A 21,345-nucleotide genomic window follows, 5' to 3' on the forward strand; every position below is an offset into this window, starting at 1 on the left:
AGCTAGAATTACAGGCAGGAGCCACCAGTGCCTGGCTTTCTGTGTATAATGTTTCTTTTTCTCTGGCTGCCTTCAAAATTTTAATCTTCGGTTTTCAGGAGTTTAAGTATATTGTGTCTAGAAGGGTATGCATGTGTATATGTGCTTATACCTGGGGTTTTGTGAGCTTCTTACAAGTGTAGTTTACTGTCTTTTCATTATTTTTAGAAAATTCTCAACTATAATCTCTTCAAATACTTCCTCTACTCTGTTCTTTCTGTTTCTTTTGTCTCTGTCTATCTCTCTGCCTTTTGGAATTCTACTTACACATATCAGATTATTCAGTACCACTACATAGTTCTTGGATGATATATGCTGTATTTTGTTTTCTGTTTATGTTTCATTTTGAATGATTCTCATTGACCTAATTTCAAGTTTACAGATTCTTTCTTTGACTTTGTTGAGTATACTGATGAACCCATTGCAAGTGTTTTCTTCTGTGTTATCATGGTTTTTATTTCTAGCTTTTCCACTTCATACTTAATGGTTTTCATTTTTCTGCTGAAATTCTATAGCTGTTCATGCATGCATCTTGTCTGTATGTTACACTAGCGCCTTTAACATAGTAATCCCAGTTACTTTAAATTTATTGTCTGATAGTTCCAGTATCCTGGACATCTGAACCTGCTCTGTTGGTTGCTTAGTCTTTTGACAGTAAATTGGGGTGTGTGTGTGTGTGTGTGTGTGTGTGTGTGTGTGTGTGTGTGTTTCTTATAGTTTTAAATTAAATACTGGATATTGAGTGCAGGACAGTTGAGAAGGATGGCCTAGTATTTATTAATGAATAGCAAGGCATACTTTTGTTAGGTTGTTTTGTGGGAGGTTGAGTCATTTTAGTTAGGAATTGAGCTGGCGTTAGGTTTCGTTATTGCTGGGGTTATTTTTGTTTACAGCTGGCTTCAAGTTTCTATGCATAACTTCTTGCTTAGGGTGGGAAATAGATTGTTGCAGGGTTTTAATAGTCGTTCTCTATGCTCAGCTTTTGGTATGCTGTGTTCCTGGGTCTCAGGGTATCTCTTTGTCTTTGTTGCCTCCCTCATGGTAGCTTGCTGGTGCTTTATAGCTTGGTAGTAGTAGGTAGGTGTTTTCTGTCATCTAGGTCCAGTCTTAGTCTTAGGCAGGCCCCCTGTCCCTGGGTTTTGGATGTGGGACTTTCTCACTGATTTTTATTCCTTCAGTAGTTGTAGGTGACTTCAAGTATTGTGTGTCTGATGGTTTCTTGTCCATTACCATCCCTTTCCCAACCAAAGTGGGTCTTCTGAGCACTAGGGTTGATAATTTGCTGCCCCTTTTATCAGTGGTGTAAGACTTTTGTTCCAGTGGGAAGAAGAATCCAGTTAGGGCTTTGTGTTGGCCTTTCCTATGCAGTGCAGCCATTCTCCTCTTCCTGGCCTACACCACCTTGTTCACATTTCCACTCCTGAGCATCCAGTGGAGGTCTGTGGAGGAGACCATGTAACTGGGTGTGACCTCCCCCTGGCTTCCAGGTGCTTCCAACTCACCCTTTAGACCTAAGTGACACATGAAAAAATTTAGTTGAATTCTGCTACCTGCTTGCATGGTGCTTGTCATCCGTTTTCTTCCCCAGGGAAGCCTGACTGTCCCAGAGATGCCCATCAGGTTTTAAGCTGCATGGTTATTCTGAAACCTTAGCTCTGACAGGTTGAAGAGTATTTACATTTTGTAGGTTATTTGGCTTTTACTTGTTGTTAGGGTACAACCAACATTCTTTCTAGCTCACTTCAGCCTAGCCTAATCTCCATGTGTTTCTCAAATCTGAGCCTGATGCAGAATCCCCACTCTGCTTTAGATTTTACCTAACAGTGCCAGTAGAATTAGGTGATTGAATTTTGCTGTGACCTGTTCTTGTAGACTAAATTTTACTGCGAATGCAATATTGTAAAGATAGCTTAGCGATTCTTCTGTTCCCAAGAAGCAGTATAGATTCAGATTTACAGCTTTACTTTCTCTTTTGCTGCTAATACATAGGAATAATAAAAATACTATTAATCTGAGCATTTACTCAGTGGCAGGTCTTAGGTGAAGTGCTTTCATGCAGCATTGTCTCTGGTGGGTTATATCTCCTCCCTGCCCTCCAAGGAGACAGCTCCTTATAGGTAATTAGGATAGTTCCACAGAGCAAGTGTGGATCCTTCTTTGCTCAGCACAGCTCCCTCTGTCCTCCAGAACCCCTCCAGCACAGTTGCTGGTGACATTTTAGACTCAAAATGAGTTCTTGTTGGGTTGGTGAAACTTAATTCTTGCTGGGCCATAGTCCTTTTTACTCAGGGATTATGTTACCATTCAGAAAGTCCTAATAAGACATATTTACCTATATACAGGACCCTCCTGGCTCTTGAGTCAGACTCATTTGTGGGAGAAGGTTGATCATGACTGTCCTTACCACTCTCTGTCTGCAGCTTCCTAGCACTCTAAGAAGCCAGTTTTCCCACACTTGTGTTTTCTTCTTTGCTCTTCACAGTATTCTTAAGATACAGATTAAGTAATTTGCCATTGTCACACAGTTTATAAGTGATCAAGAGCAGTTTGCAAGCCAAGCTGCACAATGCCATAAGAATAGCACCATTTGCATCCATATACAAAAAAATCCCACATTAAAGTATTGGCTTTCTGAATTAGTGGTGGTGCATTTTGCATCTAGCTTATTTGAGCTTTGAAGAGAAAATACTGTCTTTAGATGAAGTATCTGCATTTAGAAAAATAGGCAGCAAGCACTTTACTAACTAAGGCTTTTGATCATGTTTTAAATTGGTGGCACTGAAACTGGAATTGAACCTAAACAATAGGTCCCTTGCTTTCCCCAGCATCTGCCTCCCCCCTCCCCCTCTCTTTTAAAAGTAGCTTGTCTGTAGGACTTCAGGTAGATTAATACCTGAACTACTTTTAGTAGTGGAGAACTAGAAAGTAATGGTGTCAGAGTGAGGTCTTGTCCATGGGTCTTCTGAAATGGATAGGAAACTCTGAAATTCTGTTTTGTTGTAATTTCAAAATCTGACATTAAGATAGCGTAGGTCAGGTGTGCCAGTGGATGGAAGTGGTAGGAGGAGATAGAGTTTGCCTGTTAATGCTTGGGTATGATTTGTTAATCCTTTTGGTTGGCTAGGCTCTTGTGTGAGATCCTGGGAGAGCAAGCTACTTTGAACAGCACACATCTTTCCCCTTTGTATGGTGACAATTCACAACAGGTGCAAGTGAGAAAACGTGGATTAGCATAGCTTCACTACCATTGTTAAAAAGCTAACTCAAAAATCATACTTAACTAATTTTTAACATTTTGAGAGTCGCATTTAACACGAGAGGGCCTAGTTAAAAGTGTTAGTACTATATGGCATTTGTTAACCTCATGTGATTAATGGAAATATCCCTGTATCTTTCAAAACAACTCAGATGGAAACCCAATTTTGAGTTAAGTTCAGAGGATTTTCAAATTATTTATGTACCTGTGACATTCTTTTTCAAGCTCCCAGTGGAAGACTTGTGTAGCTTAACATCCCAGTCACTGCCTGTTGAGCCAACTTCAATAGTGCCCGAATCTACAGAAGACATTCTTTTTACTGGCTTCACTTCCTTAGGAATGAAAGAAGAAAGAATCGAGACTGCACAGCAGGTAAATGGCAGTATGTTTCTTAAGGATGTTTTAGCTGTCTCAGGACAGGCTAATAAGTAAGGTTCTAATTAAAAGGTCTGAACATTTGACCCTGTAGTTAGCATCAAATCTGTCTAAAACATTCTTGACTTTGTTATGTCTTAAGTGTTTTAAATGAATATGTGGCTCCATTATATTGTAAATATATCTAAAAATATGATAGTCAAGGTGGATGTTGATTTTTTTTGTGTGTGTAGTACTGGTGTTTTTGAACTCAAGGGCCTTGCTCTTGCTAGGCAAGCACTCTGCCACTTGACCCATGTTCCTAGCTCTTTTTGCTTTTTTAGTTATTTTTCAGGTAGTGTCTCGCTTTTTGCTTAGGGCTGGCCTTAGATTGCAGATCCTCCTACTAGTGGCTTCCAGTATATATGGAATTACAGGCATATAACACTATGCCTGACTTTTTGAGCTAACTTTTCTGCCCAAGCTGGCCTCAAACTGTGATCCTCCCAGTCTCTGCCTCCTAAGTAGCTGGGACACCATGCCCATCAGATTGCTATATTTATTAAGATTTTAAGGTGCTGGTGATTTAGCTCAGTAGCAAGGCCTTGAGTTCAGTCCCCAGCACCAAAAAACCTCTCCAGAACCTCAAAAAACAAAACCAAGGAGGGGAGAGGATAAAGGAGAATGATGGAGGGGGTGAATTCAAGTATGATATATTTGATATATTGGAAGAACATCTGTAAATGCCATGGTGTACCCCCTCCTAGCACAACAATAAGAAAAAAAATTAGCAGAAAGGAATTTTTAAAACCAGTATAATAAATATGTTAAAGGGAAAAAAAACCAACAAGGAAACTATTAAGATTTTAAAATTTTGTGCACTTTTGATTTTCCTTAATGTATGTCTGTTTCAACCTGTGCTGCCAACATGTGAATACGTACACATACATAAACACACATACATGTACTCCTCTGCTTGTTGCTAGGTACTCCTTTTTGAAAAACTTAAATATTCTCTTTAGATGAAGGTTTATAGTTTTTTTTCCAGTAATTTAGCATTTAAATTACAAACCTAAATATGTAGCATTTTCTTTAGTTACTTCCTTGTTTTCTCTTTTTGTCCTGTTAAGAGTTAAGGCTGATTGAAGCAGGAGGATCTTCAGTTTGAGGCCAGCCTAGGTTACATAGTGAGAGTCTGTCTCAAAAAAACAAAACAAAAAAATTAGTGAAAGCAGAGGCTTTTCCCAAGTAATATGTAAAGTGAATGTACTGAATTGCTTGCATAGTAAGTTGAGAGAGGCAGTGATGCAATCCAGTTAAGAGCTCCAGCTCTTGAGTTAGGCTGGCCTGCATCTGAATGTTATCTCCATCACTTACCATGCTGTGAGCTTAGGCAAATTATTTACCTTCTTGGATGTTTAACTTTCCGAATTTGTTTAAAAAAAGAGAAAAGCATGATTTTATACTTATCTCAGGATTTTTATGAGAATTAAATAAGGTAATGCTGTAAATGCAATGTGTGACAGGTACACAGTAAATGCTTAGTAAATGATAACCAGGGTACGTGGCAAGCCTACATACTCTTGACATTGAATTCCATTTGAGAACTGTAGAAGGTCATCTTGCACCATGTCTGTGAATGTCTTTGGACTGTTAGAAAACAAAATCTTCTGGATTAAATTTGCATCTACATATCTCATATAAACAATCTAATACATTGAGTTATAATTTATGTATGATAAGTTTTAAGTGTCAGCTGAATGAGTTTTGACAAGTGTATATACTTGTATAACTACTACTACTATAAAGATATTGTATAGTTTTATCACCCAAAAGTTACTGCATGCTTGTGTTTTGGTTTTGATCACTGGTTTTTTTTTTCGTGGCTCTGGGGTTTGAACTCAGGGTCTCACACTTGCTAGGCAGGCTTTCTTACCACTTGAGGCATTCCATCACCCCTTCTGTTTTGGTTTTGAGAAAGTCTTGCTATATATAGCTCAGGCTGGTCTCAAACTTGAGAGTCCCATGCCTCAGCCTCCTAATTGCTGGGATTATAAATGTGCCCCACCATGCTCAATCCTGCATGTTTCATTTTCCATAACACTGGTGGTAGGACCACATTCAGATTAAGGTTTAGATGATGCCAAAGTCTATGTTCTTAAACCACTATGTAATACTATTTTTGAATTTGTATTCTCTTAGTTCTTTTTTTTGGCAGCACGGGAGTTTGAACTCAGGGCCTCATGCTTGCTAGGCAGGTGCTCTTACTGCTTGAACCACTCCGTTAGCCCTCATAGTTTTTTTTTTTTTTTTTTTTTTTGCAGTACTGGGGCTTGAATTCAGGGTCTACTCCTTGAGCCACTCCACCAGTGATGGGTTTTTTCAAGATAGGGTCTCACATACTGCTTCGAACCACTATCCTTCTGATCTCTGCCTCCTTAGTAGCTAGGATTATAGGTGTGAGCCACCAACACCCAGTCATAGTTCTTACTAGATAACATTAATACAGATTTTTACCCCTAACTGTTCAATTTGGCAAACTATTCAGTAGTCATTAGCCTCTTAGGAAGAATATTTATTTTTACATTTTGTGTCTTTAATACTATTCCTTACTTGACTCTAGAAATGGCCGGTGTTTTCAATATCTTTTGCTTTTCCTAGCGTATATTGCATATGTAATAAGGTTTAAAGCTAATTATTAATATCTGAGCCCTAACTAATAAGACTTAGTGTCTACCCTTTCTGTGGTCATTGTTCATTTTATCTTTTTTGTCTGGTTGACAGTATAGCACTCTTTATTTTTCCAGTTTTTCTCGTGGTTTGCAAAGCTGCAAACTCAGATGGATCAGGATGAAGGAACTAAATATAGGTATGTGTAGCTCTTTTATTTGTTGGGTATCCTAATTTTTAGATTACAGTCATCTCAAACATATCATATTCTGTGTCTTTAAACAAATTAAGTTGCAAAGAAGAAGGATTTGGGTCATTATAACTGATACTAGAAGTGTGATTTTTAAAAAACGAATTTCAAAAAGGATTGGAGTCAAGTGGGAGTTTGACAGGAATCCTGAAATATCTGCAAAAGACTAGGGGTGGCACCTAGACGGGGTATAGTTCTGTTTGTGTGTACTGATAAGCTGGGGAAAATGATGGTGTGCAGTTTCTCGCTGTTTTGGGACGTCAGTTCTGTATTCATGCTCAGGTTACTTTATTGATGGCTGTTATCGCTAGGCAGTGCATTAGGCTCTTTAGTATATGATCCTATTTACTCTCCATAGCAGCTCTTCAAGGAAAGATGTTACTCTTCCCAATTTACAAATGAGTGAACTGAGCCTGGAAGTATTAAGTGACTTGCTCACTTGGACCCAGGTCTTCTAACTTGACATCCAGATTTCTTTTCACAACATCACACTGTTTCTCAAAAGTGGCAGGGATTTGAAGGGTCAACCTTACTTGCTTTCTTGGGATGTCTTACTCTCTCTGTCTTTGAAATTTGAGCTGGTGATGTATTGCTTTTCTTGGGAAAAGTACGATTATGGCTGTAAGGCTAATTCCTTTTGTCCCTTATAATATCAGTGATTTTCCTTCTTAAGTATTAAAACAGTATATATGAGGTAACTTTTGCTATATTTCTGAATATAATCAATTTTTGTGAGCATATTCTTTCCTCCTGGAACTCAAGCATTTTGGGGAAAATGAGACTTTGTTTTTTATTGGCTGTGTTTATTGGGGGAAAATATTATTGCCAATCCCCTTTTGGTTCTGTTTTCTAGACAGATGAGGGATTACTTGTCTGGGTTTCAGGAGCAGTGTGATGCTATACTGAATGATGTAAATGATGCCCTGCAACATCTGGAGTCATTGCAGAAACAGTATCTTTTCGTGTCCAATAAGACGGGAACTCTACATGAAGCCTGTGAACAACTCCTGAAAGAACAGGTAATTGGTATACTTTACTATTTATTTTATTATTATTATTATTATTATTATTACGGTACTGGGGCTTGAACTTAGGGCCTATACCTTAAGCCACTCCACCAGACCTTTTTTTGTGATGGATGTTTTTGAGATAGGGTTTCGAGGAACTATTTGCCCAGGCTGGCTTGGAACCATGATCCTCCTGATCTCTGCCTCCTGAGTTGCTAGGATTATAGGTGTGAGCCACCAGCACCTGGCTATTTATATTATTTATTTATTTATTTGGCAGCACTGATACTTGAACTCTTGGCTTCATGCTTGCTAGGCAGGCACTCTGGTGAGCCACTATACCAGCCCAGGTGTTGGGATTAGAAGAGAGTGTCAGTGATTAGCTTGAACATTTTATTTTTAATTAGGTGAATATAATTTAATTTTAGTTTTCTTTCTTTAAATTCGTTTATTCATATGTGCATACAGTTGAATACATTTTCTTAATTTCTGAAAATACATGTTGAAAAGGTTTTCTGTAGAATGTGCAGATTCCTGTGAGGTCAGCCTGCTTTTACAAATAAACTTATGTGAATGGGACAAAGGCAAGCCTTTTTTAAATTAAATTTTTTTTATAGTTTATTAGCATATATTAGTTGTACAAAGGGTTTATTGTGATATTTCTGTACATGCATGCAATGTACCTCATCAGATTCACCCCTCTGTCACTCCTTATCCTCTCTCCCTCCTTCTAAAAACAGTTTCAGCAAGTTTCATTGTTCTGTTTTCATACATGTGTATAAAGTACTTCCACCATATTCATCCTCTTCTTTCACCCTCTCTCCTTCCAATGGTACTTTCCCCCAAACAGGACCTGCTTTATGTTCTTTTAATTCTTTTTTAAGGACCAGACTCTGCATATGAGAGAGAACATAAATTATTTGTCTTTCTCAGTCTGGCTTATTTCATTTAACATGATGACTTCTACTTCTGTCCGTTTTCCTACAAATGGCATAGTTTCTTTTGTATGGCTGAACAATACGCTGCTGTGTACATACACTACTTTTTTTTTTTTTTAAATCCATTCATTTATTGAAGGGTACCATTGTGAACAGTGCTGCTATAAACATGGGTTTTCAAGTATCTTGACTGTATGTTGACTACCTTCCTTTGGATATAGAAGGGCAAGCGTCTCTGTGTTTTGAACTGTTAGGTAACAGTACGATTTCAGAGTGTAGTGGATATCCTAATATTCTTGATCTGCTCTTTATTATTGATATTTTTCAGAAAAGCAGAATGATTTACTATTGGTGAGGTTTTTGAAGATCAACTGATTGAGGTTGCAATTAAACTTGTGACTTAGAGCATTGAAGTTACTATATATATCTCAGAACTTAATTTTTTTTGGTGTTTTTAAAAGGCATTCATAAAAATTATATGAAATTTACTGTAATAATTATTGCCTCTTTTAGTTCATGGCTATAGAAATAATTTGAGAATTATTGTGAAATCTTATATCTGATATAAACCTAAATGTCTAATTTAAATCTGTTGAAAGTAATTTTGAGAGTAGAGTGTTGATTCTTATAATAACAATTTTTCTCTTTTAATTAATGCAAGTCGGAACTTGTTGACCTGGCTGAAAACATTCAACAAAAACTTTCTTATTTTAATGAATTGGAAACCATTAACACAGTAAGTGTTTTTTGCTTTTTTATAATATTAGTTATTTAACGTTTCCCCTTTTTAATGTAATCTTCAAAGTTATACATTGGCTTGAGTGATATTTTAACATAATAGTTTGCTTATTAATAGGTTTTCCTATTATCATTTACAGAATTTTTCAAATGTAATGTAAACGGTATTTCTTAAGTTGTGTTACTGTTATTAAAGTCTCTTTGTTGGTTGCTCTTTATTGTATCGTACCTGTAAGCTGTGAAGATTAGAAGAAGAAATAATTTTAATACTGTTGTGGTTGTGCTACTGTAATATCAGTCAAAACATTTTTTAAACTAATTTTCATGTTTAGTTTGAGGAAACGTATAATCCTGATAAACTGTACTTGAATCCCAAATAATAGTGCCAGTAAATTTAGGCTGTTAGGTAAATTCTATTTCTGTATATTCCTGGTTCATAATTTGTCAAAATTATGTGTAAATCATGTCATTAAATAATCATTACTATAATTTTAAAAAGACATAGTAATAAAAGTAGCAACCAGTTAATTAAGGAATGCAGTTGGAATTAGTCCACTGGCAAGCTATTTGTCTGTCAAGATATATAATAATTGGCTGGTAATGTGTGACTGTGTGTGTGTGGTGCTGGGGTCTCATATATGCCAGGTGGACACTCTATCATGGAGCCACACTACCCCTAATATTTGGCTTCCATAATGTTACTGCTAAATACTGTGACTGCTTATTAGTCCTTTCACCATCAGAACACTGCCAGTGTTCAAAACTGCAGACATTAAACATGTTGTAAAGTAGTAGAAAGCGGGAAATACAGGTACTTAATGTGTTATTTCAATCTAACATTGCACAGTGGTGTAAAAAAAAATTTGCTAGCCAATGTGGATACTCTGGGAGGTCACTCCCCCTGGGCTCTGTCCAGGTGGCATATAGGAGCTTAGGGCTCGGCCCCAGAGTGTGCAGTCCCTTCTCACAATGTTGGAAAGAAGCTGGGCCTTGAGACTGTGACTCCATATTCCGATGACTTCTCAAGAGTCCTTTGGGCAGTGACTGAGGAGGCAAACCAAGCAGGAAACAATGTAAAAAAAATTTGCTAATTCACGTATAGCCCTATTAAAGCTCATTAGGAGTAAACTGAATTAAATCAGTATTCTTTCCTACTTCTTTCCTCATTGTTATATAGGGACTACATTGAAGATATTTTTAATGATTTTTAAAATATAGTGTTAAATACATTAGTACACTGTATTACATCCTAAAGGGAAATACATCTTTCTTTCTGTCAATTGATTTATTTTCTTTATTTTTTTTTTTTCACTTGAAGAAATTGAATTCCCCTACGTTGTCTGTGAATAGTGAAGGATTTATACCTATGCTGGCCAAGTTAGATGATTGTATAACGTATATCTCATCACATGTAAGTCATGGTATTTTTGTATGTTTTAAAGAAATCTTAGCATTCTTATTATATCACGTCTTAGGTTGTAAAATAATTATTTCTTCTGAAGGGAAAATAGAGTCAACCCTCTGTATCCATGGCTTCTGCATCTGTGGATTAAACCAGAGTCAACTGTGAATCGAAAAAACTTAGAAAAAAGTGTGTTTGTATTGAACTTGTACAGAAGTTTTTCCTTGTCATTATTCCCTAAACAATATGGTGTAACAAACTACTTTCATAGTATTCACCTTGTGTTAGGTACTATAAGTAATCTAGCGATACATTAAAATATAAGGAGGATGTGCATAGGTTATATGCAAATATTGTACTGTTTATATAAAGGACTTCGGCACTCACGGATTTTGATTTCCTTGAGGGTCCTGGAACCAAATCTTTGTCAATACTGAGGAATGACTGTATATATTCCTAGCATGTTGAAGAGAAACTGTAGGAAATTCTTTGTTGTTATAAGTAATGCTATAGAAATGAATTTCAGTTTCTGGGGTGTCCCTGGGAGTGGACAGGGTCCTGTTTGACTCATTTTTATCTTACATGTAAGATAGAAGGATAAGCTTTTTTTTTTTCTTTTTTGGTGGAACTGGGGTTTGAACTCAGGCTTTGTGCTTGCAAAGCAGGCACTCTGCTGCTTGAGCCACACCTCCAGTCCATTTTACTCTGGTTGTTCTGGAGATGGAGTCTTGAAAACTATTTGCCCAGACTGGCCTTGAACCATGATCCTCCCTCTCGGCCGTCCAAGTAGCTAGGACTATCAGTGTGAGCCACTAGTGCCTAGCTAATATAAGCCATTTTTAAATTTTTGATATCTGGATCTAGAAGTATCGTTTTAAAGATACTTCTTTAGAAACAGAAAGTGTTACTTGGGGGGAAGTAAAGGCATAAGCCCTTTGATTTAATAACCCTCTTTGTCTCCCAAGGATTTATTTCTGTGTTTCTCTTAACACCTATCCTTTTTGTAGTAGGGTCTTACATATCAGTCTCAGAGCCCATGGGGTACTGAAAATATATTTTGCTCACAGCTGCAAATATGTGGGGTGTGTGTGTGTGTGTGTGTGTGTGTGTGTGTGTGTGTATAGTACTTTGGTTTGAACTCAGGTCTTCATGCTTGCGAGGATTGAGCTATGCCTCCATTCCACAGGTGCAAATATTGATTGAGCTACTTTGTATTGAACACAGGAGATTTGGCTGTGACTAAGTTAGTCATTATAGTTATCTTCATAGCTCGTGATCTATATGACCTTTTTTTGAACTTCATAAATTGCTTTATATAAATAATACCTTGGTTTTTTTTTTTACTATAAACTTGCTATTTTGTCAGTGTTTGTTTCTTCTTTGTAAAGCTTTGTCTTTGTTTTACAGCCTAATTTTAAAGATTATCCTGTATACTTACTGAAGTTTAAACAATGTCTTTCTAAAGCTTTGCACCTTATGAAGACATATACTGTGAACACACTACAGACCCTCACAAACCAGTTACTAAAAAGGGTGAGTTAAGATCCCAAAAAATGACTTGTTTTTAATTTTTTGATTCATTTACCTTATACAGTCTTTGTCAGAAATTAGTACTTTGTAATTCCCCAAAAATCGTTTTTTATTAAATAAAAGTATATACTACTACAGTTTTATTTATAATGGAGAAAGTGACCATATAAGTGTGCACTGTAGTCTTACTTTTAATAATATTTAACAGAGATGTATCCAGTACTATTTGATAAATAATTGAGATAAGAACTATTTGAAACTTAAAACATTTCTTTTCTAGCTTTCTCATGAAAATATTGGATGGAAACACACCAAAATAAAATAGTAAAAGTGATTCCATCTGAGTGGTGGGTAATTTTTTTTTTTTTTTTAAATTTATGGTACTGGAGATTGAACTGGGCACTCTTACCACTGAGCTCGATCCCCAGCCCTAATTGTTTTTCTTTACCTTATTTTTAGCATATGCACATGCACGCACACAGGTGTGTGCATACATACTTTTTTTTTTTTTTTTTTAATTTGGCAGAGCTAGAGATCAAACCTAGTGTCTTATACATGCTAAGCAAGCACTGTACCACTGAACTATTTCCTTGGCACTTGGTTGTTTGAGACAAGGTCATGCTATGTAGCCTAGGCTGGCCCTTTATGAGATCCTCCTGCTTCTACCTCCTATATGCTTATAACAGGTGTGTACCACCATCCCCAGCAGCAAACATACTTCCTAATGCTTGGTATTATATCAGGACACTAAATAGTAGGAAAAGGAGCTAGCAAGCTTCTTGCCTTCATGATTCTTTTATTTAGGAAAAATAACCAGAGAAGAACAAAACAATTTAGTTACAAGTTGTAGTAGATGCTAGGTAGAAAATTAACAGGGTGTTAGATTAGGAAGTAAGAGCAGAGCTAGCTTAAGGTAGTCATTGAACATATTTCTTTCCTAAGAAAGAAAAACTATAATAAAAAATAGAAACTGTAAAGGTTATATTTTATTTTTTCGGTTTACTTTCTAAAAAACATGTAGTGTGTTCTTAACTTCAATTCAAAGCCATTTTGCTTTTCACATTGCTCATAGCTAACATAACCTCCAGACTGTATATTTTTCTATTTTGTAGAGTTCTCAGAAAGTTAACTAAAGTCTAATAAGTACCAGTGCCCACTCTGCTAGTGCTTTACTGTCGACTGCACAAAAGAGCTATGAGTGTATGCTATGGTAACTTCATGGGTACATGAAACTCAGAGAAGTAAAGAATTTGGCCAGTGTCTTACACTCAATAAATAACAGTATGAATCTGAACTCAGCTCTGTTTACTGCCAAACTCAAGTAATATAGAGTAAACTTTAGTTATAAAGGGAGAGAGATGACAGTTCCACTAATTATTTCTCATTTGTAGCAATAATATTTAAATCTCTTTGAGATTTTTCTCTTTAAGCTTTTGGTTGGTATGGAGGACAAACTAGTCATATCAAGTGCTGTATGTTACATTTCCTGAATAATTATTTGCTTGCTAATTACCTTCCTTCCCTATCCTCCCACATGTTTCTTTAGGATACTTCATCTATACCGAATGCAGACAATGCCTTCACACTATTCTATGTGAAATTTCGAGCTGCTGCCCCAAAAGTCAGAGTAAGTTTGTTGACATGAAGAGAATATTGTTATGAAATTTTTTAACCTAGCTGTTTGGAAGTCCTATTGTATGTTAGATCCTTTGTTTCTTCCAGGAGAATGAAAAGAACGCATTGTCCTTCAACATTTCAGCAGCATATCTTAGAGATGTATCCTGGCTTCTGATTGTCCACAAAACGGAAAACACCTAGCTTAGGAAGGTTTCTAGATGAAGATGATAGTTAAGCTTAATTTAAAAGCTTGGATTTTTTTATAAGGATATTTTATACAGAGAATGGCATTATAGGGAAGGATGTAGAGACATACCAGATACACATTTTGAGTGGACTCCATGTAATTTTTAGGACTAGAACACAGAATGTTTAGTAGGATGTGATAAGGAAGAAGACAGGAAAGATGGCTGGACCATCTCACAATGGATGTTACATGTCAGGCTAACTCAGGAAAAGTGAGAACAAATGAGATATCTTAAACAGGAGAGTGATTTGACCAGATTTACCATCTCATAAGATTAAGGATACAGTATAAGAAATGGATTATGTGAAAAGAGACTTGAGTATGCTGATTAACAAAAAAGGTTTTGCAGCAAATTGGGTGAGAAATAGGAGTTTAGTCAAGGTATTGATAGTATATTCCATGAGTTTGGGTATGAGCCTTATTTCCTTAGTATTATCTGATACATAAAGAAATGCACAATATATTTATCTTGATTAAGTGATTGGAAATGGAGAGGGCAAAAGTTAGTGTGTGTGTGTACATGTTTTATAACATATCTGAGATACAGTTAATTGGATCTGATACATGTATATTCCTTCACTAGAAAGAATAACATACTTTTACTGCCTATGACTTCACTTTCTTCCTTGTTTCCCTCTTGAAAGTCAGTCAGTTGAAAAGAGGATTTTGTTTTAAAATGGAAGAAACTTAATTTTTGTTATAGAAGATGTAGAGAAAAGAATGGTTAATTGATAATAGATTTATTTCAATGACAAAGAGCGTAAAATATTACCTAGCAATAACCTTAATGGAAATATAGCGATGAAGAAAATGACAAACTAGACTGAAAATTAAAAGACTGAATAAATGGTCTGTCTATCTTGTTCCTTGTTGGGGAGACTTCATTTTTAAAGTGTCATTTTTTCCTAGTATAATTTGTCAATTGGAACATACTCTTAACAAAAAATCCAGTGAGATTTCTTTAAAAAAATTTTTTTATTAGGGTATGTTCTTTGTACTGGGGGGATTCATTGTGAAAATTTCAAATAGTCTTATATTGTACATTGGTTAGATCACCCCCACTGTCTCCCCTTTACCCTCTCTGCCCCATTTTCCAGTGAGATTTCTTTTGCATGTTCCTAAACTTTACCTGGGAAATAGAAAAGACTAAACAAGAAAAATCTGAAAACTACAGTGTGCCATTCATTCAAGAATTTACTGACAGATCATTGGCATGGAAAATTCTAAAATGCAGTATAAGTTGGGCACTGGTGACTCACGCCTATAATCCTAGCTACTCAAAAGGCAGAGATCAGGAGGATTGTAGTTTGAAGTCAGCCCAGGGAAGTAGTTTGCAAGATCCTATCTCGAAAATACCCAACACAAAAAGGGCTAGTGGAGTGGCTCAAGTGGTAGAATGTCTGCCTAGCAAGTATGAAGCCCTGAGTTAAATCCCAGTCCCACCAATAAACAAACAAACAAACAAATAAAACATAGTATATAAAGAAACATTCCAAATCATGAAGGAGGGGCTGGAGTTTTCCACATTGTATTTGAAAAATTTGCTAAGTATTTGGGGAAAAAAACTTTCACTTCATAGCATTACCTAAATACATTCTAAATGAACTAATAAATATCAAAATGATAAGTAGTTACCTTCCCTCCAAAATAAACTAGAAAACATTATTGCAAAAATGATTAAAGATAAGAAAATTAAAAAATTTGAATTTTAAATAGCAAAAGCAAAGGCAGAAACTTATGTTTGTAACAAATAGGTAATACACTTAATATTTGTGAGTACCTGTAAATCAGTATAAGAAAGATGAATATCATAAAATGACCAAATTTTAGCAGAGCAGATCAAGAGTCTGTAAAGTACATCTCTCTTTTGACACAGTGAGTGTGTTGATGTCCTCACTTAAGAGGTAGGTGCCGTTTTTATACCAGTTTTATATGGAAGGAAGTGGGATTATAGAGAAGAGAACTAACTTGCCTGGGCTTAAACAGTTATGGTGGAGCCAAACCCCTTAGTTTCACTCCAGGCCCTTAACCCATGGCTGTAATTCTTTGGAAAGAACTTAAATGTGTAATAAAATTGTTGGGTGACTTTTGGTGCAACTACTCAGTAGGATATGTAGCCATTTCATGTAATATTTTAAATGTTATTTATATGATTCATTGAGTTTTACTGGGCAATAGGTACTGTGCTTAGGCCTTCTGTACATAAGCATCTGATGTTGAAGATTATTGAATGGTAGGAAAATATTTATAAAAATGTTATTTTAAAAAGGGCATAAAGCTAAATATTTACTATAATTCTAGTTTAAAAAGAAAAATACAGTAACTGGGTACAAAAAACTGAAAGAAGATATACTGAGATATTAAGTGTGATTACTTTTTATATTATGTAGGTGATTTAGAAAATTTTTTATATTTATAGTTTTTTGAGAATGTGATACTATTAAAATCAGACAGTAATGAAAAGTATAATTAAAACAATAATTTTTAATGCATTTTTCAGACTCTTATTGAACAGATAGAACAACGATCTGAAAAAATACCTGAGTGAGTATCCAAAAGTTCTTTGATTTCCAGATCATCTTCCTCTATCGTACTGTTTATCCAAACCTGGTTATGTCACCAGTTGTTTCTAGCAATTGCCTTTAAGCTTGTCCTTGTATTGCACACCTTGTTTTGGGGAGCAAGGCCTCAGACCTGACTTTTGTGAGTTTGCATAGGTCCAGTGTTTCCCATCGCAGGGTTTCCTTCTCATGTGGACAGACATAAGGTCCCTGTTCTTCATTTGATCTTAGCCAAAAGGCTGAGAAGCAATGAGGTCTCTGTTTTTGCAAGAGAGATCTTAACTGTTAATGATGAAGTCATTTTTACTCTGTGTAAATTGTACTTCAGTAAAGCTGATTTTGAAATAAAATCCTTCCAATGGCTCTCAAAAAAAACCCAAAAAACAGGCTGATGTGGTGCCTAGCCTAGCAAGTGAGGCCCTAATCAAACCCCAGTATTGCACAAAGAAAAAAAAAAAAGGTAAGTCCTTACTAAGACTTCATTTTCTTTTTTGCAGTACTGGGGTTTGAACTCAGAGCCTACACCTCGAGCCACTCCATCAGCCCTTTTTTGTGATGGGTTTTTTCGAAATAGGGTCTCTCGAACTATTTGCTCAGGGCTGGCTTTGATTGAACCGTGATCCTTCTGAATAGCTAGGATTACAGGCATGAGCCACCACTGGTTTTGTTTTATATCTGTATTTCTAAGCATTTAATGTGGGCAAATGGGAGGTAAACATTACAGCTTTAGAGGCTTGCCACTTACTCTGGAGTTTAGCATCAGATTTAATTTACATATCTGAAATCAAAAGTTCTTACCCTAATCTTATTTTTATTTGCCTTCCATCAGATACCAGCAGTTGCTAAATGATATCCACCAGTGTTACCTTGATCAGCGGGAGCTCCTTTTGGGCCCTACCATTGCCTGTACTGTGACAGAGTTAACCAGCCAAAACAACAGGGATCACTGTGCCTTGGTATGCTTCTGCCTGTTTTGGTTTAATGTTAAGTCTTCCTCTGAGCTATTTTGATATCCTACTTGATTTACTTTTTTCTTGTAGTACTGGTCTTCCAAGTTTGGTTATATCCCTGGTATTTTCTGAGCATTTCCTTTAAGCTTAATCTTGTAGCATACAACTGAGTTTGGGGAGCAAAGTCTCAGTCATGACTTACCAAGTTTATATGGCTTTACCTTCCATATCAACAAACTAATTTCACTTTCACTTTTGGAAAATCTAATTTGATAATTAATCTTATTAAGCTTTACAAAATATTCTTATGTTTACTTAATTATTTTTTGAAGTGTAAACAATCACAAATAATTATTCCTTGAAAGATGAGATTTCAAAGTTGGTAGATTTATGTTGAAAATTTAATTTTCATGTAGCTTTTGATGCAGACATGTCTTTTTGTTTGGTATAATTTTAATTCATTCTATGGAAAAATAAATAAAGGTTCTTTTTTGTAAACTCCCCCCTCCTCAACTAGAAAAGTAATTTATGTTCATTATCAAAAGTTTAGAAAGTAAAGTATTAAGGGGAAAATAAAAATCACCTATTATCCATCTTATACTAATTCATTGAAAATCAAACATTTTCCATTCTTTTTTGTTGTTGTATAAATACATGTGCACAGTTTCTTTGCGAGCAAAATATAGGCTTTATTTCATCAGCTGTGTGCATCTTTAACTGTAGGTGGTATGTGTTTGTTTATTGCAGGTTCGCAGTGGCTGTGCCTTTATGGTCCATGTATGCCAGGATGAGCACCAGCTTTATAATGAATTTTTCACAAAGCCGACATCAAAATTAGAGTAGGTAGTACCTGGGATCTAGCTGTTGTTGATAAGATTTAAGTTGCCATTAACCATAATGGACTAGTATATTATAGGAATATGAATTCCCCAGTTAACAGCTTTTTTGTGTATGTAAACAGAATATTGCTGGGTGGGACAGTGATTATTTTCTATTTTGACTACTGGAATTTGAACTCAGGACCTCACACTTGCTAGACAGGTGCTCTACCACTTGAGCCACTTTATCAGTTCTTTTTTGTTTTGGGTATTTTTGAGATAGGGTCTCCCTCCCTCCTTCCTTTCCTCCTTTCCTTCCCTCTTTGTCTGGGGTTGCAGTCCTCTGATCTCTGCTTCCCAAGTAGTCAGGATTATAGACATAAGCCATCGGTGTCTATTTTCTTGATATAAATGTGCAGTCGAAAGGCCAACATGCTTTCATATTTTTTGTAGTACAATTATGGAGACATTGTGGAATGATAGCAAGAATTTTGTAAGGGAAACTAAGTCTTGAGATCTAAAGCCCCTTGTCTCCACTAAGTACAATTATTCCTTCTAGTTTAAAAATTGTATAGTTCTAACTCGTAAAAAATACTTTTAAAATACAGATATTATTTAGTAACCTTTTAAAAATTTTTTTCACTTTTTTTTTTTTGTGGTCCTGGGGTTTGTACGCATGGCTTCAGGCTTGCTAGGCCACACCCCAGTCAAGGAGCAAAGGGTATGTACTTCTGCTTGGGAATTTTTTTATCCTTTTTGGCAGTACTGGGGATTGAACTTGGGCCCTTGCAAGGCAAGGACTAGGTCACTTGAGCCACAGTGGAATCTAGGGCCTTGTGCATTCAAGACAAACACTTTACCACTGAGCTATACCCCAGAACTTCTTTTTTTATTTGAGGTATAGGAGTTTGAACCTAGGGCTTTTGCTCTTGCTAGGCAGGTATTCTACCACTTGAAACATGCCAAGCCTTATTTTTCTCTTAAGTGTCTTTCAGATTCACTGTCAGTCACTTTTGATTTCTTCTTGTTGTCTATTTTTACTTTTACAGAGATTCTAAGATTATGACTCTTGTAACAAGGTAGACCAAAATGTATTTTATAATTTAAGTTGGAGTGATCACTTTTGATGAAATACTGTATATAGAAGAGTACTGTTGACAATATAAAGAATATAGACAACCTCGGTTATTTTTCTCCTTTCAGATGTTTAAAATTTCTCAAAATAATTGGTAAATGTACAAAGTACTTTGAGTTTTGTTTATGTAAATCTGTATGCGTTGAAGATGCTTGAGCTTGGCTTTTCTGCGGGCAAAATACCATTTGTTCATAATGAAGTAAAATATAAAAAGTAATCCAATAACTTGGCTTTTGAAAGGACATATACAAAATTATTGCTCAAAAAATCAGTTATAATAGGTTGGCTTTTGGTTGGGGGCAGCTAATTTGAATTAACTGCTATAGATTGCCCATTGATTATGAGCTGTTAAGACAAAAACAGTTTACAGAATTACTCTTTTCTTTCAGTTCTCATTTGTAATGTTCCAGATACCATTTTCTAGTAGATATTTATTATTTTTTTTGGTTAGAAGAAGTCAATGAAGCTTTTAAAGTATTAGAAAATCCTAAAAAGATTACTACTCATAACCATATTTTATTCTTTCATTTCAGTGAGCTTTTGGAGAAACTTTGTGTGTCATTGTATGATGTCTTCAGACCGTTGATCATTCACGTTGTTCATTTAGAGACTCTATCAGAACTTTGTGGGATTCTTAAAAATGAAGTGCTTGAAGATCATGTACAGAACAATGGTAAATAAAGAGAAGTGGTCGTCTTAAAGGTCCTTTTAATTATATCTGCAGCTCAGTGAACTTGAAAAAAATAAGATCATTCTTCCCCCAGCTCTCTCCCCCAATACATGCATATTGAATTTTTTTTAAAGTTCTTTATTTGTTGTAATTGTACTGGGGATTGAATCCTAGGCTTTGTGCAGGCCAGGCTATACCCCTAGACCTTTTTTTGTTCGTTTCGTTTTTTGTTTGTTTCGTGTGTGTGTGTGTGTTCTTAAAAAGAACACACACACACACACACACACACACACACACATAAATATTTTAATTTTTGATTTGTCATGCATTAATAATAGGAGAGGACTTCATTGTGATAATTCCATATACATGCATACAGTTTACTTTGAACAAATTTACTCCCTCTATTATAGTCCTATTTCCCCTTTCTCCTAAAGGGCCTCCCTGACTTTGTCTGATGTTGATCTTGAACTCTTGATCCTCCTGCCTCTGACTCCTGAGTGGCTGGGATAGGCATGTACCATCATACCCAGTTCAACATTTTTGATGTTTTAAAATTGTAAATAAAAATTTAGTATTTTAAAAGCTTGTATTGATAACTTGACTTGCCCGTCTTTGAATCAAGATGCACCATATTCTGTGACTAAACGTATAATTAGATAGGACAAAAACTTTAAAATCTGGGCAAAATTAGTAATAAAATAGTTACTTTTCATTCTGGCGTCTGGAATCCAGAGAAAACTTACCATTGGTTTTAGTTTGGCATTTCTTAGCACAGTGTTACTAGAATATATAAAATAATAACTTTTGCTTAAAAATGTGGAATTATTTTTAGCATACTTACATAGTAATGACATCATTTTTAAACTGCAAATAAAGAAAAACAGTTCTTTAGAATAATTGCTTTATCCATGTGACCAATTAAATGAAATTTGATTTGTCATAGAGAACATAATTTTCCTAATGAATACTTATGTATCTTTTAAAATATGCCTTACAGTAATCATTTTATTCATTCAATCATTGTCTTCATTTTGGCTTTCATTAGTAGACATGTGTCACTCTTCCACAGTTACTCCCACTGCATTTTCAGATGTACACTTTCTCACGAATCAGTGCTTCTGAACTTAATTTAATTTTATGTAATATGAGTGCTTTATGTT

The 21,345-nt window shown here is 35.7% G+C and overlaps 1 protein-coding gene and 1 non-coding gene across 3 annotated transcripts in view; both read left to right on the top strand.

The window, feature by feature from the left end:
* Window positions 1-21,345, top strand: part of Cog3 (component of oligomeric golgi complex 3) — a 58,174-nt gene that overhangs the window by 4,880 nt on the left and 31,949 nt on the right. For both annotated transcript variants that reach the window (XR_012436224.1, XM_020151892.2), the window contains exons 2-12: window positions 3,521-3,667; window positions 6,457-6,518; window positions 7,423-7,588; window positions 9,176-9,250; window positions 10,571-10,663; window positions 12,062-12,187; window positions 13,731-13,811; window positions 16,549-16,592; window positions 17,439-17,565; window positions 18,307-18,398; window positions 20,046-20,185. Coding sequence is in view for 1 of the 2 variants with exons in the window: in XM_020151892.2 (XP_020007481.2) it covers window positions 3,521-3,667; window positions 6,457-6,518; window positions 7,423-7,588; window positions 9,176-9,250; window positions 10,571-10,663; window positions 12,062-12,187; window positions 13,731-13,811; window positions 16,549-16,592; window positions 17,439-17,565; window positions 18,307-18,398; window positions 20,046-20,185 (1,153 nt within the window). In the remaining variant the exon portion in view is untranslated. The remainder of the gene's footprint in view (window positions 1-3,520; window positions 3,668-6,456; window positions 6,519-7,422; window positions 7,589-9,175; window positions 9,251-10,570; window positions 10,664-12,061; window positions 12,188-13,730; window positions 13,812-16,548; window positions 16,593-17,438; window positions 17,566-18,306; window positions 18,399-20,045; window positions 20,186-21,345) is intronic.
* LOC141413165 (small nucleolar RNA SNORA73 family) lies at window positions 10,123-10,326 on the top strand. The gene has a single exon (XR_012437977.1). It is a non-coding gene; the product is annotated as a small nucleolar RNA SNORA73 family (small nucleolar RNA).

Source organism: Castor canadensis, chromosome 10 (assembly GCF_047511655.1).
Source record: "Castor canadensis chromosome 10, mCasCan1.hap1v2, whole genome shotgun sequence".
Lineage (NCBI taxonomy): Eukaryota > Metazoa > Chordata > Mammalia > Rodentia > Castoridae > Castor > Castor canadensis.